Raw genomic sequence first — 18,597 nt, 5'->3', positions numbered from 1 at the left:
TTGCTCTTAGCACATTTACTGGGAAATATCTTAACATCTGACCTTCAATAACATCTTCCTTTGTTACTGGAGCTAAGATTAATTTATGTTTGTCTAATTTCAAGGCCTTCCCATGGTGGGAGATACTGTATTGGAGAGAGGAAACGTTATCGTATTTGCAAGACTGATGTAAGTATTAAGAACACATTGGCTTGTTTATTCCTTACAACAGGTTATTTCAGAATAATTATTCTTATAATCTCTAATCATATACTGAGACAAACAAATAAAGGATCACAGGAAAATTCAAGCGTTCCTTTATTATTTTCCAGTTTTCATCACCACAGCGCTATTCAAAGCTGGTGATGAAAGCTGGAAAATATTTAATGAATGCTTAAGAGGGTATCTATACTCTTAGATACCCACCATCATTTCAAAATCCGGGTATTCATTTCAAATAAGCATATGAGGTGCAACATTTTTTTATTCAAAAATTAAATTAGACAAAATCCTTCTAACAATGCTAAATTATAGCTAATAGAGCTTTATCTACTTGTGCTGTAAGAAATACAATGTGCCTTAGTCTACATTCGTTTTGGTGGAAAACACGATACCAAGATGGCTATTAGTGAACGCTTATCAGTGAAGGGTTAACAAACCATGATTGGTATTCTGTCTGTGTTGCATATTTTAATTGCATTTAGAATTATACAAAATTCTTTTAGTTGCGAATATTTAGAGATGGAAAAACTTTAAGTTTGATTGGCTTGAATTGATACAATACGCAACATGATGTTGATGTATTGCGTAAATACGTTTTGTTATTTTGACATAGCGTAAACATAATTGTTTAGTGTTTTTTCACACACTTATATTTGTCTTGTGTATTTAATCTTTTCTATAGCGTATTATACGCAAATACGCAGCTTGTCTACAGCTCTGTATGTCTGTCTGTAACAGCCCTGCCCGGATGATACTCCCAGTTTCCGACATGTACAGTGTTCAGAGTTCAACCGCATCCCCTACAAGGAAGGCCTGCATGAATGGGAGCCAGTACTGACACCACGTATGTACCTGTAGATTATCCCCAGATTATGTACCACCCACTCTTTCCCTTTCAAGAACATCTTGGTGCTGCCTCAGCACTGGTGTGAAACTTTATGGGATATTGAAAGAAGCTGCCATAAAATATCATTTAAAGTTTGTAATTGGGCTCTGACAGTTGTGTGGGTCAGACTAAAGATTGAAATTAAAGAAACCAAAACACCAATGTGTTTAATATTTTATGCCAATGGAAGAAGGTTATTAAATTCAATGGTATTTTAACAGTTTGTGACTGATGGGTAAAAAAATAAATAGAAACAGATTGCAGTCACCTTATGTTAAAGATCCTTGTTCAGCACTATTCCAATGCACAGGCCCCCACTGCGGGTCAGTAGGGGGTGTTGATACTAAACTGGGGCCTAGTTTATCGATTTTCTGACCAAAATAGTAGCGGGTGTTGATACTAAACCGGGGCCTAGTTTATCGATTTTCTGACCAAAATAGTAGGGGGTGTTGATACTAAACCGGGGCCTAGTTTATCGTTTTTCTGACCCGCAGTGGGGGCCTGTGTTCCAATGCTTGTAGATTTTACCATGCTGATCTATTTTGAATGCTGTTCAAAACATTTAGGGGATAATGTTTACAGTAACAGTTTTCTGAAGGTTTTTGTTACTTCTTGTTCCTAAAGTTTTTAACTAAGAAGTATATTTTAAACAGAGGTAATATATTGTTTCAGACACTCCCCTGCCAACTGCATTGTAAACCTGTAGACAAGTTCTTCTCGGTCATGCTGAAGGACATGCTTACTGATGGCACTCCCTGCATCCCTGGTGGTCGGAACATGTGTATCAGTGGGCGTTGTCGGGTAGGTGTCATCCGATGACACAGCATAGGGATTCCAGGACAGATACTCAGTTCCCAATATTTGTTTTCTTGTAAAATTTCCAACAAAGGTTAGATCTCTAGTACCCTACATTTGCTCCTTGTAGGAATCCAAAAACAAATTGATACTCAGTTCCCAGTATTTGTTTTCTTGTAGCATTTCCAAGACAGGTTAGATCCCTAGTACCCTAAATTTGCTTCCTTGTAAGAAACCCAGGACAAATTAGATACCCAGTACCCATTATTGTACCAATAACAATGCAATAACTTCAATGCTTAATAATACTGAACCAGTTGTTTCATGTACAGTTTCCTAGGCTGTGTTTTAGTTTAAACTCACATCAGAGGTGAAGTGAATATATAAATATAAAGAATGGTCAAAGTAGCCCAATGGAAATGTATTCAGTTGGTAATAGTTTGACTACATATGATGATGTGTTGGTCCTTCAGCATGTAGGCTGTGATTGGATCATTGACTCCAGCGCTGTGGAGGACCGATGTGGGGTCTGCTATGGTGATGGATCCACCTGCAAGACTGTCAAGAAACAGTTCAATGAAACAGATAAATTAGGTAAATATGTAGCAGAAATATCAGCAAAAAATGTTTGGCTGTGCTGTTATGTCTTTTTTGTTTGAATTCCACATATCTAGTTAAATCATAGAAGTGAGATTCTCAATAATCAAACACATTACTACATTGTGTTCAGTCATTTACATGAGCAGAACATTTCTGCATATCATGATTCAAAGATGAATTAGCAAAACATTAACACAGTCTAAGTAAACTTAGACTCAGTATTATTCGTTACACAGCTATACTGAGTCTAACAAAACCTTGTGGAAGGTCGCGTCAGGTAACCTTTGAGCGACCTATGACCGTCCAATCAAATGCGAGACGGACGAACTGATTTAGCAAATCAGACTACAGCTACTATTTAGGTTTGGGCAGGACTTACAAAATGGGTTTTCCCTTCCTCGTTTGCCAACACTGATCTCCCAACAAATGAACATTGCATAAAACACAGCTATTTGACCTGCGGTATATACGCTTTGGGGTTTCTGTTGACATGGCTGTCATTAGCTAATATTTCAGCAAGCTGACATGCTTGAATACTGACAAAATGCTATTTTTTTGCGACTGCTTACTCACTGCTGTGGCGTGCCTCACAAGGAACCGACCGTACGGAAAATAGCAGTAGTATACACAATGGGGCTTCTATAGCATTTGGAATAGTTCGGTACAAACTTTTTGGGAGGTAAAAGTTCAAAAGGTATGTGCGAATGTCAACTTTTGCGATTTGGTAAGCTGTGTTCTGATTGGTCAGTTGAAAAGGTTATCTGATGCGACCTTCCACAAGGTTTTGTTAGACTCAGTATAGCAGTGTAACGAATAATACTGAGCCTAAGTTTACTTAGACTGAACATTAAAATATAGCTGATTCCATATTTAGCCAAATCTACTAGTGACAATTAGGGGTGGGTATTGCGGAGATTTTTCATATTCCGATATATTGCAATGCGAAAGCATATATTGCGATATGTATTGCAATATATTGCAAGAAGGTTTTTTTAACTAAAAACTAATTATCATCGAGTAAATGCTTGATTTATAAAGCAAAAAGACGTCAAAATCACTGTGCTTGAATAAGCTTTAAAAATAAAACCTTTAACATTTGGCAAAATAAAACCTAAATAACATTTGGCACAAATGAAACAAGGAAATATCAGAAGATTTCCGAGTGTTACGAAGTTTCTGAATGCATGTCAAAATACTGGTTCTTGATCAGCTTATTGCAGTACGTATCGTTTTCATGTCTGAACCGGTAAATACCGGTAAACCGGTTATATTGCGCAGCCCTAGTGACAATACAGCTGATGTTTGATTCTATGTGGGGATCTGAACCCAGACATTCCACATGATGGCAAACATGTTTAATGACAGGTTTTAGTGTTATCAAGTTGAGCTATACATGTATAGGTATATATAAGTTTAATATGAAAAATGGAATCCTCATTCTGATGGTATGTACATTAAGTCTTACTAAACTTTTATTAATTGACTCAAATCTGGTAAAAGATTTGGGCAGCCCTTGATGATGCAATTCATTGCACTTATTGATGGAACACGTTTCCTTAACATGGCAAATATTGGATCCTTAATATCAAGACATGTATTATGTTCCTGAAGAAGTGCACCATTGCAGCACATGATGTGATGTTTTATTAATTAACTCCAGGCTACGTGGAAGCACGGTGATTCCAGTCGGTGCCCGTAACATCCGAGTGGAGGAAGTAGCTGCCGCCAACAACTTCTTGGCCCTGAAGGACCAGCAGGGGAAGTACTTCCTCAACGGACACTGGTTCATCCAGTGGAGCGGGGACTACGAGGCCGCTGGCACCATCATCCAGTACCGCAGGAAGGGAAACAAGGAACACTTCAAGGCAGCGGGGCCACTCAAGGAACCACTACACATAATGGTAGGCATGGACACTCAGGAAGGGGAACTGGTTTCTGGGAACATTTTTACATTGTGTGATGTCCATTTTGAAACTGACTCTTCCTGAAATTTGTATTTCACAATATGTCAGGTGAAATTCCGTGTGGGTTTTCCTTTCTGAATGCATTCTGAATGTGATTCTTTTTATGAGGACATTATACTTTTTTAACGTCATTAAGATCTTACTGTACTTTTTGTGAAACAATTGGAAAATTTGTACGATGTTAGGTTACTGCATACATGCACATTTTCTTTTTTAAGATCACTAATCATCTGTGAACATGGATTTTATATTATGTTCGTAGGTAATCAGGAGTACATAAAATACATGTTTAACAACACTATGGGTCAGTTGGTGGAAATGCACACCTCCTTTTCACAAGACCCGTGAAGGCCTGGGTTAGAATGAACCTTCAGTAAACCATGCTTGTCGTAAGAGGCGACTAACGGGATCGGGTGGCCATGCTTGTCGTAAGAGGCGACTAACGGGATCGGGTGGTCAGGCTCGCTGACTTGGATGACACATGTCATTGGTTCCCAATGGCGCAGATCGATGCTCATGTTGTTGATCACTGGATTGCCTGGTCCAGACTCGATTATTTACAGACCTCTGCCATATTGCTGGAATATTGCTGAGTGCGGCGTAAAACTAAACTCACTCCTTTTCACAAAGATATATCTATGTTTGCCATGGTAATAGTTTTCTGTTTACCCCCCAGCTTCTGCTACAGACGACAAACCCAGGTGTGGTCTATGAGTACACAGTGCCCAAGGAGAACGCTACAGATACTCGCTCACCAGAGTTCCGCTGGGAGTTCTCTGATTGGTCGCATTGCACTGTGTCTTGTGGTGGAGGTAGGGACCAATCACATCACATCACACATCAGATGCCATTTTGAGATGCCTGGACCATTTAGTGCTTAGGAGGATTCATGTCTGTGAAACCATTACAAACATCATCATATATCTGATTTAAAGAGAGTGAATGAGTGAGTGATTGAGTGAGTGAGATTCATGTTGCTTGAGACTATATTCCAGTTTTATCACAGCATGTCAGGTTGATGTAGGATGACAGATGAAGGGTGTTGTGGTGATAAACCGACATCATTGTTGAGCTGAATCTTCATTCAAACCAAACCGTGAAGGTCCGGGGTTAGAATATTGATCTTCAGTAACCCATGCTTGTCGTAAGAGGCGACTAATGGGATTGGGGGGTCAGGCTCGCTGACTTGGTTTACACATGTCATCGGTTTCACTCACTCATTCAAACCCATCATCATAGTTTTCTGCTGTACCTAAGGGACAATCCCCATTGAATGATAGCTTGGTTGAATGATGGCCACACTTTCCATGATATTCATTGGTCAGTTTAAATGTCAATAATATGTAACGTACAAAATGTTATATAATTTTACAGTAACATATTTCACACAATAGTTTGATTAATTTGAAAAATTTACTTAAATTTACTCGAATTAGGTATTTTCATTGTTAGTATTTTTCAAATTTTCATTTGTCAGACAAAAAAAAATCACATTAATTTATAGTGACTTTTGGATCTAGTTGGTTGAATCTGATACAGAAAATGAATGTTTCCACTATGTTGTTTGCAGGTACCAAGCGTTCCATGGTGGTGTGTGTAGAGAAGGAGGCAGGTGTTGTTGACGAGATGTACTGTAATGCCTCGTCTAAGCCAGATGACAAGCTCCGCAGCTGTAACGGTCACCTGTGTCCAGCCAGGTAAGTGAGTGAGGGAGTGAATGTTGTTTGATGCTGATACCAGCACTGTAACAGCCATATCACAACACCTGGTGAGGTTGAATCTGGACCAGACAAACCAGTGATTCAAAGCATAGCAACAATCTGTGTATCCAGCCTAGTCATTCAGTTCAACAGTCTGATTCTTCTTAGGTGGCTGTTTTAACCAGCATGTAATGTTGGTCATGTGTATCCTCAACAGGTAAGGGACCGTTCATAATTTATGGCTAGGGGGCTGATGATGATTTTAAGGGGGTGTCACCCATTTTGTTCTTGGGAGGTAGGGGGATATTTAACTTTGTACACATGTACTAGGGGGTGTCAGCAATTTTGTACACAAAAATAAAAAAAAATTATGCTTAAAAAATATGGGAAGGGGGAGTGGGGTCATTGATTTTGTACATGACATGCAGGGGGGTCACTGACTTTGTACATAGATTTTAGGGGGTGTCAGTCACATTGTACATGCTTCTCCATAAAAATCATTATCACCCCCCTTGCCATAATGAAAGGTCCCTAACCGAGTAAGAGGCGTATCTGAGGTGGGAGAATGAAACACTGAGTATTATATAGTATCTCATCACACAACAGGTAATGAGGTTATAACTGAATTGTGAATATTTGGGTGTAACTTTCTTCTGCCAGGCAGATGGATCATAAACATTTTAAAACCACCTGGATTCAATTATAAGATTCAAATAACATGAGCTGCTCTTGTACCTGAGCATACCTATTGTATACTTCAATGTTCAATTCTTTTTTCAAGATGGTGGACAGGTCCTTGGCAGCACTGTTCTGTGACATGTGGAAAGAATGGCATCCATCGTCGTACTGTGATTTGTGTGCGGAGTCTGGGCCCTGATGAGCAGATTGCTCTGGAGGATGAGCCGTGTAAAGGGTTGAACAAACCAACAGAGGTTGAGCCCTGCCGACACAAGGAGCCTTGCCCAGGCGATGTGGACTGGCTGCATTCAGAGTGGTCCAAGGTGAGTGAGGGAAGAATTTCAATGAAATGAAATTGATCTCAGTGAAAGTGAGTTTAGTGAGTGAGTGAGTTTAGTTTTACGCCACACTCAGCAATATTACAGCTATATGGCGGCGGTCTGTAAATAATCGAGTCTGGACCAGACAATCCAGTGATCAACAGCATGTGCATCGATCTGGGAACCGATGACATGTCAGCGACCCTGACCACCCGATCCTGTTAGTCGCCTTTTACGACAAGCATGGGTTACTGAAGATCAACATTCTAACCCGTACCTTCACAGGATCCCAGTGAAATACCTAAAAGCATAAGTTGACAGTGACTGCAGATTTGATTTTTGAGATTCAGTTCTCGCATTTCATCCCATGTGAAATAATGATCTTGAACAAAACCGTTTTGGTTTTATGACTCCCAGGCTTGATACACTAAGTCCTTGTTGAATAAAAATCTGCCACAGATAGTATGTATTGTGATCCTGCATTAGTGTTGTTTTTGTCTGAATTTCATCACTTTCAGTACTATCTGACTCACCAGAGATTGTAGCTATCAACAAGTTCATGACTGTTCAATTTCAGCTTTCAGCTTCAACTTTTAGTAGTGTGAAATAAGACATAGAAATAAGTTTCATGACCGTCAATAAGGTGAAGCTACCTGAGTAGTTGTTACATTAATGTAAGTCCTCATCAAAAATTTGAAAATAGATCCAGAATTAACCTGTGAGCCTGTATCCAATGCTTTGATACAAAGATATATAGGTACCATCAGCAGTGCTAACCGTGATAATACCTGTGTGTTACAGTGTACCAGCAACCCATGTGCCCTGCAGACCAGGCGGGTGTGGTGTAGTGCTGGGGACGGGGAGATCAAGTGTGACCCGGACTCCAAACCACAGTCACAGAGACCATGCAGCAATTTTACATGTGGCAAGTGGGAGGTGGAGAAATGGTCAGATGTGAGTTCATTCAAATTAATCTCATCTACTGCAATTTGCTAGAATATGATAAATATATAACCTGTGCTTTTTTGGTCAGTGGAGTTTTGGATATCACAAACAGTTGACAAGTATGCTAGGGCTTGGAATTGTTACATAGGTACTTGTGTCCGCTGGATCCTGAAAGTTTTAGACTTTCATTGTGTGATTAAATGGGTATTGTTTGCTGTCGGGGGTTGGATAAAATCCTTTATCATTCATCACATAGGATTAGTTGACAGCAAATGTGTTTTTAGAGGCGAAGTGCTATTATTCAGTACGTATTTTCAAGAAGAGTCTTTAAGACTCTTATTGAGTAAATTGGAGATGTTCTCTTATGCTAAAAAATAATCACTTTTGAATTCTATTTTTCAGTGTAGCCAGACTTGTGGTGATGGTGTTAAGTACCGTAATGTCAAGTGTGAAGGTGGCGATAAATGTGACCCTGACCTTGAACCTATATCAGAGAAGATTTGTCTGGTCCAGGAATGTCCATTGCCTGAAACAACAACACAGGAACCAGATATAGAAACAACATTTGACAACAGCATTGCCACCATTGATATGAACACAGATGAAACAACGTCAGATGTTAATACTGTTGCCCCAACTACTGATCATAATTTCAAATCTACAATACTAGATTCTCAACCAACGGTATCCAGTAGCAACCAGTCGTCACAAGTAACCAACTTGAAGATGTCAACCAATACAATATCTATAGGAAGCACTAATACTGCTATAGGTGGAGAAATTAAAACAAAATCAAATGAAATAAAACTGGGAGAGTCTAGTATTGATTTAAATGGGGAAGATAATACTATTTTGATTCCTGAAAGCAACGTGGATGTACCTCATAAACATCGCCATAATCATAATCATCGGAAGCATCATAAAAATAAAAATATTGTCATAAATAACAAGCAGTCTGAGAATGACGTGTTAGTTGGAAAGACTAGCAAGTTTAATACTCTCTCACCGACTCATAAAACTCTCACAAAATCAACAAGCAACACTCCAATTAATTTTGAAATGAGCACAATAGGGGAAGATAACTCTGTAACAGCAACTCCCAGTGACAAGCCAGAGGAGCAGGGAACAAAACAGAAGGAGAAGACTGTGATGTATTGGTGGCAGACCAGAGAGTGGAGCAAGGTGAGTCAGTGGGTGGAGCAAGGTGAGTCAGTGGGTGGGGCAAGGCGAGTCAGTATGTGGGGCAAGGTGAGTGAGTGGAGCAAGGCGAGTCAGTATGTGGGGCAAGGTGAGTCAGTGGGTGAGTGGAGCAAGGCGAGTCAGTATGTGGGGCAAGGCAAGTCAGTTGGTGGGGCAAGATTAGTCAGTTGGTGGGGTAAGGTGAGTCAGTGGGTGGAGCAAGGTGAGTTTGTAGGTGGAGCAAGGTAAGTCAGAGGGTGGAGCAAGGTGAGTGAGTGGGTCGGTGGAACAAGGTGAGTGAGTGGGTGGAGCAAGGTGAGCCAGTGGGTGGAGCAAGGTGAGCCAGTGGGTGGAGCAAGGTGAGTCAGTGGGTGAGTGAGTGTCACAAGGCAAGTCAGAGTGACTGGAGCAAGATGTTGTAGATGTCAGTAGGCAAATGGAGTAAGGCAACACAGGTGTGTCAGTATATTAGCAGTCTAAATTAAATACCCTGCTTTCCCGGAATATGTATGACTCTCACCTTGTTGACTGTAAGGGGCACAAGGTAATTGACAGAGTTGCCTCCCTTTACCCATGTTTATAGGTCCAATCTGAAACTGGACATGTTGTGTCTGGGTTTGTCAGCACCATGGGTTTCACCAAAGTGATAATGTCGAAGACTCTTTTCCATCTAAGGCTTTCCTTCCACATGAAGCTAATAAGTACACATACCACTAGAATACTGTTGAAAGTTGCACAGGACACAGTCCACTCACATGTCTGCTGTGTTTAGACAAGATCTAACTTGTGTTGCAGTGTTCCCGTCACTGTGGAGGTGGCACCAAGATGAGGAAAGTGTACTGCGTGGAGGTTAGAACAGGCAGAGAAATACCAGCAGCGTATTGCGATAAGACCATGAAACCTACAGATATCGAGGACTGTCACCGTATGCCATGTCTCAAGTGGCAGACCACACAGTGGAATCAGGTGGGAAGTGACAGTGTTTATCACATGCCACAACAAGTTTTCTTCAATTTATAAAATACATGTGCTATGGCATTCTTTATTATCAGTCAGTGATTAAAAACAATAGAGAGTTTCCTATATATTTATTGTTAAATATGATGCTATTGATTGGCATCAGAGACCATATAATATCTATTATATGGTCTCTGTTGGCATTCAGTAAAGCTGTTGACACAACAATCCAATGTCAAGACAGACCAGGACAAATGATGACTGAATATGGTTGTCATTGGCAACCATATTGTATTGTCTCTGAACAACTGCAATAAACAATATGGTATACTGGGGGGTGATGTGTTTGACAGTGAGTAACACCAACTGTACATGTAAATACTATTTTCTACACAATTGGGCCCTTAAAATATATTATAGCATTCTGATAGGTTTGATAGTAAGGGATTCTTTCTTCCATTTTTATACAATTTTTAGTATGTAACATATTCTGTTTTGTGAAAGGGGATTGAGAATGAAAGTAGATGTCCAATTAATCTATAGGGAGATATCACAAAGCCTGTTACACTTCTCTGACAAATATAACCATTCTCAGAAAAAATATAGCAGTATCTAACATTTAAAAAGTGTACTGCTGTGTACCGTTGTACTGGTATCACTGTCCAGTTCTACATATACTATTGAAGGCTTATTAAACCTGTGTATAATGTATATAAAGTGCTTGGCAGAATCTAAATTTTTACATGTTTTGTTCACAAACATATGTAATTAAAACCCCAAATCTTGAAAAGATAGGGCCCTTCTTTTGCTCAGTTATTGACCAGTCCACTGTAAATCTTGAGAGAATAAGAAAAAGGTATTTAAGGTGATGTGAGGTGAAATTGGGTTTAATGTCGTGCTTGAGAATATTTCACTCATATGACGACGTGCATGTGTGTGTATGTGTAGGTGCAGCTGCTTGTACTAGCCCAGACTTAAGCTGGTTTTATAGGGCTAGCCCACTGAGATACCATCTGCAGTGAAACATGAATACCCCACTCAGACACATTATACTGACTCCGAGCCGACCAGTCCTTGCTGTACCCATTAATGCCAAGCGCCAGGCAGGGACCAACAAGTACCATATTTTAACGTCTTTTGAAAGGTATTTAAAATATGTGCTTAGACAATATCATTGATCAAGGTTTGTGATAGGAAAAAAAGCTTTGCGTTTCTAAAATGCACAGCCCAAAGAAGTTTGCGTGTTAATTCTCCTTCTATTTTAGAGCATGTTGTCATCATTCGCAAGTCAAATTAGCTCAGAGAAACTTTATTTTATTTTGTTGTTTCCTTGGGCAAAATACATTTTTCGGTTACTTGTTCCCAGAACACAAAATGCTTTACATGCAGAACACGTAGGTAGAAAATATTGCGCGTGAAATGTAGATTTATTTGCATGAAACATGCAGGTTTTTGAATTAACGCAAACATTGGTGAATCAGTTACTTTTGTTTTTGAGCATTGTTGAGTACTGATGTTACTTTTATAACACAAATTATAAACAATTGCTTAATGTCAACATACTTTTATTTTCTGACAGTGTTCAGCGACCTGTGGCTATGCCATCCAGAGCCGTCATGTGTATTGTAACACACCCAACAAGTGTGATCCCCGAGAGAAGCCCCCCAAAACTCGCGAGTGTAAACTTCAGGCTTGTATTTCCTGGGTCAATGGAGACTGGAGTGTGGTAAGTGATGCAATGTGCTGTTTGTAAGTCATTTAGTACATTCTTACCCTAAAGCAGGTGATTTGAAGGTATTTTGTTTATCCAGTCCTTAATTGTTAGAAAGAATATAACTATTATTATGCAGAAGAATGAGGGTATAATCATGAATGATTTACAGTTAAACTTGTTATAAGAATATTACACAATATAGTCTTTGTTATCAGTAATGACACTGGTGCATCATGGGATATTAAACCGGAACTGAATAAGACTTGGGTTAGAGTCGGGTCAAAGTATTGACTGATCTGTTATTGTGAGAGGTAATGAAGCGTGGGTTGGTAAGATTTTGGTGACTTTGAAATCTAATTAAATGCAGTGTTTGACACCAAACATCAAAGCCAAGGGGTTCTGTCATTGCAGTAATTCAGAAAATTAAAGAGTTGGTTTTCCCTTTATTTAAATTCTGCAGGAGAAAGGACCTTTAATTCTCGACATTGGCAGACATCACAGCTCAATGACTAGACATTTCAGGATTAATTCTCAGGACCACCAATAGAACTTGTTATGGAAGTGTTGTGACCATCCTGATCTGTTGTTACTAAGCACAGGTTGAAGTTAGGTGTACTTGTATTGCAGTGTTCACAGACGTGTGGTGGAGGACAGCAGGTGCGCCTGGTACAGTGCGTCAACCTCACATCCCAGCAGTCTGCACATGGATGCCATGCTAGTCTAAAACCTAAACAACAGGAATCCTGCAACACAGACTCCTGCCCGGTGCAGAATGCTGGTAGGAAAGCAGCTAGAATTTTACTTCAGGAAATGTTTAGAGAGTGGGCCTCCAATCATCCCCCTACCCATTCTGTCATCTCACACCCTTCACTTCTTCTCCTTCTCTTCTCTCCACTTCTCCTCATCTCTCACCCTCCACTTCTTCTAATTATCTTCTCTCCACTTCTCATTATCGTCTCTCCACTTCTTATCTTCTCTCCACTTCTCATTATCGTCTCTCCACTTCTCCTCATCTCTCACCCTCCACTTCTAATTATCTTCTCTCCACTTCTCATTATCGTCTCTCCACTTATCTTCTCTCCACTTCTCATTATCGTCTCTCCACTTCTCCTCATCTCTCACCCTCCACTTCTTCCAATTATCTTCTCTCCACTTCTTCTCCTTATCTTCCCTCCACTCCCTCACCTTCACTTCTCAACTCTTGCCTTACTCACCATCTACTTCTCCCCATCTTTAACTCTCTACCTTTCCCTCATTTCCAACTCTCACTATCCGCCCCTCCTGAGATATGAGCAAACTGGGCCTGTAGTAAGAGGCAGCTTCATGGATGTAGGTCTGGCTCGGTTCTTCAATGATAGTGTTTCATCATATGAACATTTACAGGCAGCCATCAATTAGCTGAAATATTGCTGAGTGTGGTATTAAAGAAACAAAACTACCAATGACATGTGGAAATATAGAAATGATTAAACAGATATGTAACATGACAGGAAACTGTTATTAAAGATTCTATACAGCATTTCTTTATTTTGTTTCAGCCTATTCAATTACCTGTGAATCCAATGAAATGAGCTATCGAGTGTGCAAAATGTTGAAGAAGCTAAAGCACTGTGACAAGGCATATGTACGCGCCAAGTGTTGTCGTACGTGTGGAAAGCATCGCAGAGACAAGTCTCAGAAACCCACAATAAGAAGAATCAGCCGAAGATAACGTTCAGTGTTGACATCTGATGTTTGAAACATGTGAGAAGTGCTCAATGGGCGGGGCTTGTCCTGCTCTGTTCTGATTGGTCAATCAGTATGGTGACACGATTTGCTTGACAGCTGTCAGATACCATGATAGACAAGTTGGACAATTGTTGCATATTGTAGATAATTGTGATTCCCATTTCACCATTGTCACAGTCAGTTCTACATCTACACAAAATAGATTGTCTTTTGTTATGTTTGATATTTTGAATGACAAGACTAGCCCACTGTGGAGAAGTGACTGACGTTTGGATGTTGTTGATTTCATTACATTGAGGTCATAATACTCTGTGATCAGCGGGTATTTAGTGGAGAAACTGATATTGCAGTGTTATCATTCTCTAACCTTTCTCCAGACACTTTCATTGGATAGTGAAATCCAAATCTGATTGGCTGATGAAACAATGGCCGTGATTGGATAAAGTGTGTTCAGTGACAGGATGTGTTGCATATTATGAGTATGTGCAATGGTAATCCCAATGTGTGTTCCCTGTTGAACAGAGAAAGGTCAACACAAGGAGCTTGTGTGTGTTGACCAGTGAGACGATAGTGCTGCAGTGGCTGCTGCAGTGTGGTAGACACTTTCAACGATGTACGCCCTGGATCCAGTGACCCGACATGGCGCTATAGTCTATGACTCCATAGGCTGAGCACCACTCATTGTTCAACTAATTTCATTGGGTTCTGCCATAATCAATCCTTCTTGAATAAAAGGATCTTTGATCTGAAAGCAGCAGAATATTTAACTGAAGCTTGAATATGTTTTAAAATAGACTTTCTTTCAAATGTTTTTGTTTTTAGTTTGTCTGTTTAATTTTGAATTGGATAGTGAATACACTGAAATATAGTTATTCATGAGTCTACCTGTATGGAAACTTATCCTTTTGGGTGATTACATGGAGAGGATGATGATATTTCTTCGTTCTGATGATTTAGTTAATTCAGAAATTTTTAATGTGGATAATTTTACTGGAGAGAGTACCACCCAGATTTATGGGGTTTCACAGCATAGCCAAAGACTGACCTCTGTAAGCTGGTAAGTGTAAACAGTGCTATCAATGAATTTTATATAAATTTTAATGGATGTTGTTTTTATGTTGTATAGTTTTGTTTAGTTTCAGATGTCCTGTTAATTGTTTTCCCTACTTTGGACAGGAACAGAACCCATGGAATTTGAATGAGATCCTTGTTAATAGACTTACACCATTCCGTGAGTTTGTCAAAGGTCTTGCAGTCATGCTGGGCACTGTCCAAACTGGGCTACTATCATAAATAGACTAGGTACATCAAAGTCCAGCTTTATATGTTTAGAACTTTACCACATGGCATCACATGGCAAGTTTGCTTTTCAAGACCACTTCATGTAACTTTGATCAATTTTTAATCTATGGCTTGTCCAACCTTTGAAAGTTTGTCTTATGTAAAGTAAAATAAGTTCGGTGCACTGTAATAATACACTTCAATATATGCTTATGTGATAATTTTATTTTGTAACAGATTTGTTGGTAATACCTAAGCAACTTTCTGTTCTAATTTAATTTTTTGTTTGTCTTGTTATATGTTTGTTTTGAAAGCCTGAGCAGTAGCTATTGGTGATTGCTTATTTCAAATGTATCCTTGCAGAATACAGATTTTTACATTTGTTGGTGCTATCCGGTAGATCACAAAGAGTCTGAATCAACTCAAATACTTCATTAAACTTGAATAGGATTTGTAGGCCTAGATAATTCCTTAGCACTGATGTATATAATTAATGCCAACGATTTTAAGGTTTGTATTGAATTAAAGAAACATCAAAGTACCAATAAATGCTTTTTTTGGTTTTTAGGGTTTGTACTTTTTATTAGCTTTGTGTTTCACTACATTCTGTCTTCGTTTGTTAAGACCAACTCTGAAATGGCCAACATGATTCTTTTGTTATCTGTGATAAGCCAACACTGTCAGTTATACTGAGGGAAAGGTCCAGCATCATCAACACAATGCTATTGATAAACATAACGGTTTATATTACAATGGATGTGTTGTACAAGAGCCAACAAGCCTCTTTTGGCACCATTTGCCAGATCAGCAAATTTTGAAGTTAATGTGTCTTCAACAATTGCACATTTTGGAATGCAGAAAAATGCCAGGTGTCTAGACTCCTATTTTAGGTGTTTTTCAGGATTTTTATGTTATGTTTTTACATAATATGCACATGAGCAAGTCTTTACCCCAGATATTGGTACCAAAATGAGATGAAACAACCATTTTTTCCCCAGAAGAATGTAAAACTCTGTCCCTTTAGCCATGTGCTTGATCACATCCGTAACTGGACCAGTAAAAGACTATTTCTCAGTTGTCTGTAGACATGTTCTTTAATTTATTTTAAATTTTCGGGATCTGAGAATTTGTCACCTCTCCAGTTTGCCTTTGACCTTTAATTCGCATCATAATTATTATGACAGCATGAAAATAACTACTGGAAGAAATTCAAGACATGTAATAAAATTCTGCGTTAAGATATTGCGATGCCCCTTATTCATTGAATATACAAATTGATTCAATGTTCAATATTGAGTTTGAAGCCAGACATTTTTAAAAGGGACCTTATTGAATTTTAGTTATGAATATTTCAGTGCAGTGACCCAAGGTGATAATGGTGGTGCATGGTAAGGTCAGTTGTAAAGTTCTTGGGATGTAGGTCAGTAATTCTTCACATATTGTTGTCACTGGTGTGTATGTTGTTCTACATCGTCTACAGTTGTACCATTGTGTCTACAGCTGTTCAGCTAGGCTTCTTGAGTGGTCCTACAAGACAACTAATGATTGTACAAGTAACATAATATTGTTTTGTTGCATTGAAGAAAAATAAAAATCAAACATGCTGAAAACTGTGTGTGTTATTTATGAATGTGTACTAGGGTAGTGGATCAAGCACATGCACTCAGTCCTAGGTTTGCATCCTTGGTGCCTGGGAACAATGTCTGAAGACATTACTTATATCCTCCAGCCTGAGAAAGTTTCAGTTTTTCTAAAAGTATGTAAAAATATACTACTTATGGAAGATTTAAATACTGCTAAAAAAACTTAATAACCACCAGAGAAACTGATGCACCGTGTGATACACACTTAAGCACTTAGCGGTAAGTTGTGCTGGGGAGGTGGGGACCTTGATCAGTTGTAGTCACAACAGCCAACATACAGATTGCTGGGGCCTCCATTCTTATTGGACCTGTCAGTGAAAGAATGGTTACTTCAGGGCTTGTGATATGTATTGATATGTGGGTAGGAATATTTAGACAACCTTGATAAAATTATGTATTACATGTCAACAATTTGTGGGGATTTTTGGTTAGAACAGATCCCCACCAACTAATTCTCGTCCTTTGTCACAGCTCATTGGATCGTGTCGTCAAACTTGTAGATTGCATGCTATTGTACAGCCTTAACATTATGTGAAATTGCTAAGATAATATCAGTCACTGATCTATCAGATCCAGATCCCAGATTCTATCATACAGCTCTTAACTTTCATTATGACTGGTTTGTTAGATCCAGACCCCATTCTATCATACAGCTCTTAACATTATGACTGGTTTGTTAGATCCATTCCCATTCTATCAAACAGCTCTTAAGATTGTGACTATTTGTCTGATTTAGACAAACCCATTCTAACATTCAACTCTTAACATTATGACTGGTTTGTAGATCCAGATCCAGACCCATTCTATCATACAGCTCTTAACATTATGACTGGTTTGTCTAGGCCAGACCCCATTCTGTCATACAGCTCTTAACGTTAAGACTGTATTTTTTATTTTAGAGATCCACCCCATTCTGTCATACAGCTCTTAACATTATGACTGTATTTTTTATTTATTAGATCCACACCCCATTCTGTCATACAGCTCTTAACATTATGACTGTATTTTTTATTTATTAGATCCACACCCCATTCTGTCATACAGCTCTTAACCTTAAGACTGTATTTATTTATTTTAGATCATACAGCTCCCATTTCTATCAGACAGCTCTTAACATTATGACTGGTTTGATTAGATCAGATTTAGACCCCCCATTCTATCATGACAGCTCTGTCATACAGCATTATGACTGGTTTGTTAGATCCAGATTCTGTCATGCAGCCATTCTATTTATTTTTTCATTCATACAGCTCTTAACATTATGACTGGTTTTGTCAGATCAGACTCCATTCTATCACAGCTCTTAACAGCTCTTTAGATCCATGACATCAGACCCCATTTTCATACAGCTCTTAAGATTATGACCATTCTGTAGATCCAGCTCTTAACATTATGACTATACAGCTCTTATCTGGGCCAGACTCCATTCTATCATACAGCTCTTAACATTATGATCCAGACTTGCTGGAATATTAACATTATGAAATGGTTTGTTAGATCCAGACCCCATTCTATCAGACCCCATTCAGCTCTTAACATTATGACTGGTTTATCTGGGCCAGACCCCAGACCCCAGCTCTATCATACTGGCTCTAGATCCAGACTCCATTCTTATTCAGCTTATCATTGGTTTATCTGGGTTAGATCCAAACCCCATTCTATCATACAGCTCTTAACCTTATGACTGGTTTGTTAGATCCAGACCCCATTCTATCATACAGCTCTTAACCTTATGACTGGTTTGTAAGATCCAGACCCCATTCTGTCATACAGCTCTTAACATTATGACTGGTTTATCTGGGCCAGACTCCATTCTGTCATACAGCTCTTAACATTATGACTGGTTTATCTGGGCCAGACCCCATTCTATCATACAGCTCTTAACCTTATGACTGGTTTTTATCAGACCCCAGGCCCATACATTCTGCCATACAGCTCTGCCATACAGCTTAAGACTGGTTTATCTGGGCCAGACCCCATTCTGTCATACAGCTCTTAACCTTAAG

The 18,597-nt window shown here is 39.1% G+C and overlaps 1 protein-coding gene across 1 annotated transcript in view; it reads left to right on the top strand.

The window, feature by feature from the left end:
- LOC124289541 (A disintegrin and metalloproteinase with thrombospondin motifs 7-like) overlaps window positions 1–16,558 on the top strand; it is a 135,334-nt gene extending 118,776 nt beyond the window's left edge. The window contains 16 exon segments of the mRNA XM_046726123.1: window positions 105–168; window positions 940–1,045; window positions 1,760–1,778; window positions 1,780–1,888; window positions 2,356–2,476; window positions 4,143–4,153; window positions 4,156–4,383; window positions 5,123–5,258; window positions 6,017–6,143; window positions 6,928–7,147; window positions 7,946–8,098; window positions 8,492–9,271; window positions 10,064–10,234; window positions 11,805–11,951; window positions 12,567–12,717; window positions 13,478–16,558. Of these exon segments, the coding sequence (XP_046582079.1) occupies window positions 105–168; window positions 940–1,045; window positions 1,760–1,778; window positions 1,780–1,888; window positions 2,356–2,476; window positions 4,143–4,153; window positions 4,156–4,383; window positions 5,123–5,258; window positions 6,017–6,143; window positions 6,928–7,147; window positions 7,946–8,098; window positions 8,492–9,271; window positions 10,064–10,234; window positions 11,805–11,951; window positions 12,567–12,717; window positions 13,478–13,650 (2,716 nt within the window). The 3' untranslated portion in view covers window positions 13,651–16,558.
- Window positions 16,559–18,597: the final 2,039 nt, after the last annotated feature.

This window comes from Haliotis rubra, unplaced genomic scaffold, assembly GCF_003918875.1.
Source record: "Haliotis rubra isolate DU_JTF1 unplaced genomic scaffold, ASM391887v1 Scf112, whole genome shotgun sequence".
Taxonomy (NCBI): domain Eukaryota; kingdom Metazoa; phylum Mollusca; class Gastropoda; order Lepetellida; family Haliotidae; genus Haliotis; species Haliotis rubra.
This window is presented reverse-complemented; position numbering and strand designations above follow the sequence as displayed.